Source organism: Mustela nigripes, chromosome 8, assembly GCF_022355385.1.
Source record: "Mustela nigripes isolate SB6536 chromosome 8, MUSNIG.SB6536, whole genome shotgun sequence".
In the NCBI taxonomy this organism is placed as follows: Eukaryota; Metazoa; Chordata; class Mammalia; order Carnivora; family Mustelidae; genus Mustela; species Mustela nigripes.
In genome coordinates, this window is record NC_081564.1 from 91,353,540 (window position 1) to 91,364,393 (window position 10,854).

General features: G+C 43.7%; 1 protein-coding gene across 2 annotated transcripts in view; it reads left to right on the top strand.

Annotated features, from left to right (window-relative positions):
* The window catches only part of HSBP1L1 (heat shock factor binding protein 1 like 1), a 16,076-nt gene extending 5,539 nt beyond the window's left edge, over positions 1–10,537 (top strand). For both annotated transcript variants that reach the window (XM_059409877.1, XM_059409878.1), the window contains exon 4: positions 9,182–10,537. In XM_059409877.1, coding sequence (XP_059265860.1) covers positions 9,182–9,319 — 138 coding nt within the window. In that variant the 3' untranslated portion in view covers positions 9,320–10,537. The remainder of the gene's footprint in view (positions 1–9,181) is intronic.
* The last annotated feature ends 317 nt before the right edge of the window (positions 10,538–10,854 follow it).

The following is a 10,854-nucleotide window of genomic DNA, read 5'->3' on the forward strand; positions in this document are numbered from 1 at the left end:
GGTGGGTTAAAGTCTCTGCCTTCGGCTCAGGTCATGATCTCAGGGTCCTGGGATCGAGCCCCGCATCGGGCTCTCTGCTCAGCCAGGAGTCTGCTTCCCTCTCTCTCTGCCTGCCTCTCTGCCTGCTTGTGATCTCTGTCTGTCAAATAAATAAACAAAATCTTTAAAAAAAATTAAAAAGGGTTGATAATAGGCTCTCATTGTATAAAATAACCTTATACCTGCAAATGAATAAAACTTATTCTTCATATAAAAGTCAAAATTACCCAGAATTCTACAATTTAGAATTAACCACTGTAAGCACTTCTCTGTGCATATACTATTTTATATATGCTTGATCATGCTGTTTATAATCTCATATCCTGTTCTTTTCATATCATAAACATTTTGTGAGAATTTCATACACTTTTCATACTTTTTTAAAAAAATGTCCGACTACTATTCTATGGTATGTAATAATCTGAACTTTCCTATAATACCCCTCGGACACCGAGGCTGCTTCCCATTTTCCCGCTGTCACAAATAATGCCGTGGGGAGCGCTGTTACCATGGATTCTGTGCACATTTCCTTAGGGTCAGAAGTACATTTAGTCAAACGCATCTAAGAAAGGGAGTGTCATGTTATACTCCCAAAAGGGGTGCATGTCTTTCGTTTCATTATTTTATTTTTTAAAAAGATTTTATTTATTTGAGAGATAGAGCGAGCACAAGCAGGGGGAGCAGCAGGCAGAGAGAGAAGCAGACTCCCCAATCAACGGGAAGAACGACGCAGGGCTCAATCCCGGGACCCCGAGATCATGACCTGAGCTGAAGGCAGACACTTCACTGACTGAGCCACCCAGGCGTCCCCATGTCTTTCTTTTTTTAATCCAAAGTTTTAAAATGGCATCATTTAGATTCAGTATTCTTGGTGGTTTAAAATCATAGTAGTTCCATTAGAGTATGTGAGCAATCTCAAAGCATCTTGGCTCCTATCATAATCTCAGCAGAAATTAAAGTGGATATTTGAAGTAAACCAAACAGATCTGAGTCTTCATTAATAACACAGACCACAGTTCAAAATCCAGGATTTTTAAGTAAGTAGAAAAGAAAGCTTCTAGGCATCTGGTTGGGGGGTGGGGGGCTCATTCGGTTGAGCGTCTGACTCTTGAGTCCAGCTCAGGGTGTGATCTCGAGGACACAGGATCGAGCCCCAAGGAGCCCCAAGATGGGCTCTGCACTGAGAGGAGGGGTCTGCTTGAGATTCTCCCTCTCTTCCAGCCCCTCCCCCTGCTCACACTCTTTCTCAAAATAAATACAGAAAATCTTTTAAAAAGGAGGTGGGAGAAAGCTTCTATTAGTTAATAACTAAAATAAAAACATTAGGGGTGCCTGGCTGGCTCAGCTGGTAGAGTATGTGAGTTTTGATCTCAGAGTCACGAGTTCAAGCCTCACATTGGCTGTGGAGCCTACTTAAGAAATGAAAAAGAAACATTTATGCTCTCCCAAACACTAACTTCTTTCTAAGGAAAGTTCCAAGCTGATCCCCTCTCATAGTCTGACATTTAATATCTCAATTATCTACTCAAACCACAGACACCTGCCTTTAGAGGTTATTTGGCATTTTATAATATCATTCCTGTTTTAACATCTTCCTAACAGTTTTTTTCAATTTTATTTAATTTTTTAGATTTCTAAATTTATTAACATAGAGTACATTATTTGTTTCAGGGTACAGGTCTGTGAATCATCAGTCTTACACACTTCACAGCACTCACCCCAGCACGTACCCTCCCCAGTGTCCATCACCCAGGCACCCCATTCCTCCCACCTGCCTCCACCCCAGCAACCCTCAGTTTGTTTCCTGAGATTACGAGTCTCTTATGGACTGTCTCCCTCTCTGGTTTCGTCCTGTTCCATTTTCCCGTGATCCTCTGCCTTGTTGCTTAAATTCCACGTATCAGGGAGATCATATGACAATTGTCTTTCTCTGATTGACTTATTTCGCTAAGCATGATACGCTCTAGTTCCATCCATGTCATTGCAGATGGCAAAATTCCGTTTCTCTCGATGGCTGCGTAGTATTCCATTGTGTATATAGACCACCTCTTCTTTATCTGTTCATCTGTTGATGGACATCTAGGTTCTTTCCATAGTTTGGCTCTTGTGGACATTGCTGCTATGAACATTTGGGTGCACATGCCCCTTCGGATCACTATGTTTCTATCTTTAGGGTAAATACCCAGTAGTGCGATTGCTAGGTCATGGGGTAGCTCTATTTTCAATTTCTTTTTTTTTTTTAAGATTTTATTTATTTATTTGAGAGAGAGAGAGAGAGAGATCACAAGGAGGCAGAGAGGCAGACAGAGAGAGAGAGGGGGAAGCAGGCTCCCTGCTCAGCAGAGAGCCCTACTCGGGGCTCGATCCCAGGACCCTGAGATCATGATCCAAGTGCAAGGCAGAGGCTTAACCCACTGAGCCACCCAGGCACCCCTATTTTCAACGTTTTGAGGAATCTCCATGCTGTTTTCCAGAGTGGCTGCACCAGCTTGCATTCCCATCAACAGGAGGGTTCCCCTTTTCCTGTATCCTCGCCAACATCTGTCGTTTCCTGACTTGTTATTTTTAGCCATTCTGACTGGCGTGAGGTGGTTTCTCACTGTGGTTTTGATTTGTATTTCCTTGATGCCGAGTGACATTGAACATTTCTTCATGTATCTGTCGGCTATCTGGATGTCTTCTTTGTAGAAATGTCTGTTCATGTCCTCTGCCCATTTCTTGATTGGATTATTTGTTCTTTGGGTGTTGTTCTTTATAGATTTTGGATACTAGCCCTTTATCTAGATATGTCATTCGCAAATATCTTCTTCCATCCTGTCAGTTGTCTTTTGGTTTTGTGGACGGTTTCCTTTGCTGTGCATAAGGTTCTGATCTTGATGAAGTCCTAATAGTTCATTTTTGCTCTTGCTTCCCTTGCCTTTGGCGATGTTTCTAGGAAGAAGTTGCTGAGACTGAGGTTGAAGAGGTTTCTGCCTGTGTTCTGCTCAAGGATTTTGATGGATTCCTTTCTCACATTTAGGTCTTGCATCCAATTTGAGTCTATTTTTGTGTGTGGTGTCAGGAAATAGTCCAGTTTCATTCTTGTGCATGTGGTGTCCAATTTTCCCAGCACCATTTGTTGAAGAGACTGTATTTTTTCCATTGGACACTCTTTCCTGCTTTGTTGAAGATTAGTTGAGGGTCCATTTTTGGGCTCTCTAGTCTGTTCCATTGATCTGTGTCTGTTTTTGTGCCAGTACCATGCTGTCTTTAGATGATTACAGTTTTGTAATAGAGCTTGAAGTCCAGAATTGTGATGCTCCCAGCTTTGCTTTTCTTTATCAATATGCGTCTGGCTATTCGGGGTCGTTTTTGGTTCCCTACATATTTTAGGATTATTTGTTCCATTTCTGTGGGAAAAAAATTGATGGTATTTTGATAGGAATTGCATTAAATGTATACATTGTTCTAGGTACATTAGATATTTTAACAAAATTTAGTCTTCCAATTCATGATCATGGAATGGTTTTTCATTTCTTTGTGTCTTCCTCAATTTCTTTCATGAGTACTTTATAGTTTTCCGAGTACAGATTCTTTGCCTCTTTGGTTAGGTTTATTCCTAGTTATCTTATAGTTTTGGGTGCCAATCAACTCCTTAATTACTCTTTCTTCTGTCTTGTTGTTGGTGTAAAGAAATGCAACTGATTTCCTGCATTGATTTTAAATCCTACCACTTTACTGAATTCCTGTATGAGTTCTAGAGATTTGGAGTGGAGTCTTTTGGGTTTTCCACAGTATCGTATCATCTGCAAAGAGTGAGAGTTTGACTTTTTCTTTGCCCATGTGGATGCCTTCATTTCTTTTTGTTGTCCTAGTCCCGAAGCTAGGACTTCTAGTACTATGTTGAATAGCAGTGGTGATAGTGTATATTCCTGCCATGTTCCTGACCTTAGGGAAAAAGTTCTCAGTTTTTCCCCATTGAGAGTGATATTCACAGTGGGTTTTTCATAGATGGCTTCGATGATATTGAGGTATGTTTCCTCTTTCCCTGCAGTGTTAAGAGTTTTGATTAAGAAATGATACTGTGATTTGTCAGATGCTTTTTCTGCATCTCTTGAAAGGATTCTATCGTTCTGGTTCTTTCTTTTATTGATGTGTTGTATCACACTGATTGATTTGCAAATGTTCAACCAACCTTGCAGTCCTGGAATAAATCCCACTTGGTTGTGGTGAATAATCCTTTTAATGTACTGTTGGATCCTATTGGCTAGTATTTTGGTGAGAATTTTTGCATCCATGTACATCAGGGATATTGGTCTGTAACTTTCCTTTTTGATGGGGTCTTTGTCTGGTTTGGGGATCAAGGTAATGCTGGCCTCATAAAATGAGTCTGGAAACTTTCCTTCCATTTCTATTTTTTGGAACAGTTTCAGAAGAATAGGTATTAATTCTTCTTTAAATGTTTGGTAGAATTCCCCCAGGAAGCCATCTGGCCCTGGGCTCTTGTTTCTTGGAAGATTTTTGATGACTGCTTCAATTTTCTTGTTGGTTATGGCTCCATTCAGGTTTTCTAGTTCTTCCTTCCTGATTCATTCAGTTTTGGTAGTTTGCAGGTTTCTAGGAATGCATCCATTTCTTCCAGATTACTTAATTTGTTGGCATATAGTTGCTCATAAAATGGTCTTGTAATTGTTTGTATTTCTTTGGTGTTGGTTGTGATCTCTTTCATTCATGATTTTATTAATTTAAGTCCTTTCTCTTTTCTTTTTGATAAGTCTGGCCAGGGGTTTATCAATCTTAATGATTCTTTTCAAAGAACTAGCTCCTAGTTTCGTTGATCTGTTGATCAACTGATCTATTGATCTGATTTCGTTGATACTGTTCTTTTGGTTTCTATTTCATTGATTTCTACTCTGATCTTTATTTCTCTTCTCCTGGGGGGTTTGGCTTTCTTTGCTGTTCTTTCTCCAGCTCCTTTAGGTGTAGGGTTAGGTTGTATATTTGAGAACTTTCTGTTTCTTGAGAAAGGCTTTTATCACTATATACTTTCCTCTCAGGACTGCCTTTGCTGCATCCCAGATTTTGAACCATTGTGTTTTCGTTATCATTTGTTTCCATGATTTTTTTCAATTATTCTTTAATTTCCTGGTTGACCCATTCATTCATTTAAAAAAAAAAAAGATTTTATTTATTTATTTGACAGAGAGAGACACAGCAAGAGAGGGAACAGAAGCAGGGGGAGTGAGAGAGGGAGAAGCAGGCTTCCCGCCAAGCAGGGAGCCCAATGCAGGGCTCAATCTCATGACCCCGGGGTCATGACCTGAGCCAAAGGCAGAAGCTTAACAACTGAGCCACCCAGGTGCCTCCCAGCTTTCTTTTGATATCCATTAGCATGATAAATTGCTTTCTATTGCCCTCATTTTCAATCTGGAGGTGTCTTTCTGTCTAAAACAAATCTCTTGCAGACAGCAAATCGATGGGCCTTTTTTTTTTTTTTAAAGATTTATTTATTTGACAGAGAGAGAGAGATATCACAAGTAGGCAGAGAGAGAGGAGGAGAGAGAGGGGAAGCAGCCTCCCTGATGAGCAGAGAGCCTGATGTGGGGCTCAATCCCAGGACCCTGAGATCATGATCTGAGCCGAGGGCAGAGGCTTAACCCACTGAGCCACCCAGGTGCCCCACCATGGGTCTTGGTTTTTATCCAATCAGATACCCTGTGTCCTTTGATTGGGGCGTTTAGGCGATTTATGTTCAGGGTAACTATTGAAAGATATGAATTTAGTGACACTGTATTGCCTGTTACTGTGTATTCTGTTTCTTTCTGGTCTATGTTACTTTTAGACTCTCTCTTTGCTTAGAGGACCCCTTTCAGTAGTTCTTGTGGGGCTGGTTTGGTGATCGCAAATTCTTTTAGTTTATGTTTGTCCTGGAAGTTTTTCTCTCTCCTTCTACTTTCAATGACAGTCTAGCTGGATATAATATTCTTGGCTGCATATTTTTCTCATCTGGTGCCCTAACATATTCCTAAAGGATCGGTATTTTCCAGTTCCATGTTACATACATTTAAATGAAATCAAAATGCTTCCATAAGGAAAAGGGGGAAAGTCGTAGATGGAGTTACATGTGCTTAAACACACTTATTCAAACATAAACTGGACAAACATGATTTTTAGCACCAAGCAATTTACTCACAGAATACTTAAGTAAATGTTGTGAATTCAGTATCAAATGCTATATTCATAAATTTGTAACTTAAAACTCATTTACCTCAAAATTAGGGAACTTATGAAAACCTCAAGTTTAATAATAAAGGCCTAAATCTGTCAGTCAGCAGCTCTAGAAGCAGTTGTGTGAAGTTTTAAATTCTCACGTTTAACTTCTGTTCTTTACAGTCTCTTGCCTGATCTATCACCACAGACTTTCAACTCTCTTCCCAACCCCCTTTTAGCTCTTCCAAGGGGACAGAAAGATCTCAGAACTAAAATCTGATGTTGGGGCGCCTGGGGGGCTCAGTGGTTTAAGCCTCTGCCTTCAGCTCAGGTCATGATCTCAGGGTCCTGGGATCAAGCCCCACATCGGGCTCTCTGCTCAGCAGGGAGCCTGCTTCCCCCCCTCTCTCTCTGCCTGCCTCTGCCTACTTGTGATCTCTCTTGGTCTATCAAATAAATAAATAAATAAAAGTCTATAAAAATCCGATGTTACACCTGGTTTCCTTGCCTTCTGCCTACTTGTGATCTCTCTCGGTCTATCAAATAAATAAATAAATAACAGTCTATAAAAATCCGATGTTACACCTGGTTTCCAAGGCAAAGCATCCTGTGCCCACTACACCTAAGCCACCACCGTTCTCAGATGAGCCCGCCTCCCTCCCACCATGGGCCTTTGTTCCTGCAGGTCCCCTTCTAGAATGCAATTACCCCTACACCCACTTAGCTTTTTAATATCTGATATCAGCTTGAAAATAATCTCCTCAGAGATTCTCTCCCTGAATCCCCATCTGGGTCAGATCTACTTGGTATATGATCTCCTGGCACTCTGCTGTTGACTCACAGTCGTAATTTCACTTTTTACATGATCATTTGGTTATCTTCACAAGGCAGCAAGCAACCAGACTGATTTTGCTCAGTCCTGGGGTCCAGGAGCTACTCATAATTTTTAAAAAATAAATTAATAGTTGAATTGCTAGAGTTTCAAAATAATTTTGCCATCCTTTATATGGTGCTTTTTGTCCATGGAGATGTGTGAGAGCTTAACTACTCTACTAACCAAGACAATCAAAGCGCAGTTGGAGGCTGGGGTTACAGCAGTGGTTGGGGAGACTAGTGGGATGTCACCCCAACAGTACAAGACAGTTCAAGTCTCATTAAGACGCCATTAGGGTTCCTTGTATAGCTTTTGATAAATGTAAAAATGTCACAAAAGAATACTAAAACCAGATGTATTTTAAAAGCCTTTAGTAAAGATGATGTAGAAAAACTATTCAAAATGGCAACCATATAAGTGAGTTCTCCCAAAGTTCCCATTCTGATTTTCAAGATATCAGACTTTCCCAACTAGCACCTCAACTTTCAGATCAGAAACGTGGTGAGGTCATGGACACATCCTATATTTTTTTTCCTCTTTTTAATTTATTTGACACAGAGAGAGAGAGAGAGAGAGCGAGAGCACACGTGTGCACAAGTGGGGGCAGCTGCAGGCAGAGGCAGAGGGAGAAGCAGACTCCCCTCTGAGCAGGGAGCCCAACCTGGGGTACTTGATTACTTACTGCCCCCCTGAATATATGCTGTACCTTCTAGGCTTGTTGCCTCTGTGTAAGCTGCCAAGACTAGCTCTTGGACTTTGCGCAAGCTGCCCTGGGGAGGATGAGAAACAAATCATTCAGTGCTCAGGGAACGGGGGGTACTGGTGCACCTTCTGCACTAGTTAATTTCCACTTGAATAAAGCAATGTGTGCAGCAATGGGGCGGGCCGGTAGCCACACAGATCCAGCCTTGAAGCCACGTTCTCTGGATGAGGTGGGACTCTGCGCAACCTAACCTTTACCTTCCTTCTCTGCACGCTAGCTACTGGCAGGGGGTTGGAAGGATTTGAGAAAATGGCTTGTAAATCACTTAATTCAGGCTGAGGTAGACAGTAGGTACAAAATAAGACATAAACTTATAAACACAACACATTTATAGCACTACTACAGGGTAAGCTTAGAAATGTGGGATGTCATTTTCTTTGCTTATTTTTCGGCAGCTAATAAAGCTTTATCAATAAGATGTAATTCACATGCTACACAATTAACCAATTAACACAATTCAGTGGTTTTTGGTGTATCTACAGATGTGTGCTACCATCACCATAACCAGCTTAGAATGTTTTCATTATCTTAGGAAGAAACTCCACACCATCAACATCACCTCCCTCTGTCCCCCTCCCCCAACCACTAATTTACTTGGTCTCCATGAATTGCTTATTCCGGGCATTTCATAAAAATGGGAATCCTATGAGATGTGGTGCCTAGTCTCTCACTTACCCTCACGTTTTCAAGGTTCAGCATACCATGCATCAGCACCTTGTGTCTCGGCACCAAATCACATCCCACTGTACAGACGGACCTCGTTCTGTTTACCCACTCTGCAGGTGACGGACGTGCAAGTTATCTCGTTTTCCAAAGGGTTGCCCGTACTCCTCTCCCTGAGCAGGGTCTGAGGAATCCAGTTTCTCCGTGGCCTTGACTCTTGCAATAATCAGACTCTTTAGGGGTGCCTGGGTGGCTCAGTGGATTGAGCCTCTGCCTTCAGCTCAGGTCATGATCTCAGGGTCCTGGGATCAAGTCCCGCATCAAGCTCTCTGCTCAGCGGGGAGCCTGCTTCCCCCTCTCTGTCCGCTTGCCTCTTTGCCTACTTGTGATCTCTCTCTGTCAAATAAATAAGTAAAATCTTAAAAAACAAAATCAGACCCTTTGGATCTGGCCGCAGCACCCCGATGCGTGGGCAGTGGCATCTGCAGGTTTTCCTCGATGACAAAACAGAGCTTGTCAGGGGATCCTCGGCTGTTCTCGTGGAGAAACATCAGAAGCGGAACACTGAATGTCTGTCATGTGCCGGGCCTGGGGTCACGGTGAGTTTTCCCCTCGCCCCTCACCAGTCAGGGCCTGTACTCCCTATCTCACAGGACGGAAAACAAGGCTGCAGCAACGCCATGAGCCTGCTTCGGAGTATTACATCAAATTCCAGCACGCCTCATGAGCATTTGCTGGTCTGCCCTCGTGTCTCAAGCACAGACAACCCAGCCGGGGCTTTCGCACACTGAGGCCCACCAGGCTCTATTCTGAGACACCCATGGGACAGCAGACACCGCCACCTCCTCACCTGAGAGAAAACGGGAGTTGTCACAGCAGAGCCTGTATGGACGAGATGTGCTGGGGAAGTTCCCGACCGCCCACCCACCGCCGAGCTGTGGGGCAAGAGAGGCGCAAGCCTGAGATGAGGCCACCAGCTGCACGTGCGGTTTCCACGAAGATGCAGCCCGAGTACGTGGGATACCATCTTCGGAGGAAGGAGGAACAACTTACACTTCGTATTTAAAAGGAGGACTCCTAGGGATGCCCGGGTGGCTCAGTTGGTTGGACGACTGCCTTTGGCTCAGGTCATGATCCCGGAGTCCCGGGATTGAGCCCCGCATCGGGCTCCCAGCTCCACGGGGAGTCTGCTTCTCCCTCTGACCTTCTCCTCGCTCATGCTCTCTCTCACTGTCTCTCTCAATAAATAAATAAAAATCTTAAAAAAAAAAAAAAAGAGGACTCCTAGAATCATTATTTTATTGCAGTTTTTATAACCAGAATAAAAGATACTTTCTCCCTCAAGTGTATTCTTTCTGAACTCAAGTCTTCGGATTCTGCTGTGGGTTGAAATTGCCTCCTCATAAATTCCTATGTCGGGAGTTTTAAAAATAGATTTTATTTATTTGACAGAGAGAGCACAAGCAGGGGAGGGGCAGAGGGAGAGGGAGAGGGAAAAGCAGGCTCCTGCTGAGCAGGGAGCTGATGCGGGGCTCGATCCCAGGACTGAGATCATAACCAGGGCCGAAGGCAGACACTTCACATCGACAGAGCCACCCAGGCGCACCCTGCCTGTGTCGGGAGTTCCAATCCCCAGTACAATGTGACCTTATTTGGAGATAGGACGGCCCTCTCCAGTGACCAGTGCCCTTATAAGAAGAGGAAACGTGGACACAGACACACACACAGGGAGAAGGCCATGTGAAGATGAAGGCCAGGATTGGGGCGAAGCCTCAGGCCGAAGCAGGCAACGATCACCAGAAAGCAGCAGGGTCTGGGAGAGGGGCAGGAGACCGATTCTCCAGCACAGCCCCAAAGGACCCAGCCCTGACCACCTCTGGATCTAGAGTTCTTGCTTTCAGATCTGGAAGCCTGCTCCTGTCCGCTGTCACTCCCGTCTGGGCTACTTTGCTAGGTTAGCCCTGGGAGGCTCACACGCCACTCCCCGCCCCCAACAGGACGCATCAAACACAGGGTCCTACAGAACACACACTTGAACTCCACTCCCATGGGAAAGAAGTCCAGTAACTCTGACTGCCAAAATCAGTAACCTGCATGGCAATTGTTTTTAAAAGATGTTATTTATTTATTTGACAAAGATCACGTGTAGGCAGAAAGGCAGGCAGAGAGAGAGGGGGAAGCAGGCTCCCTGCTAAGCAGAGGGGCCGATGCGGGGCCTCGATCCCAGGACCCTGAGATCATGACCTGAGCTGAAGGCAGAGGCTTTAACCCAGTGAGCCACCAGGCACCCCTGCATGGCCCATCTGTAAGAAACAGCAATTACAAC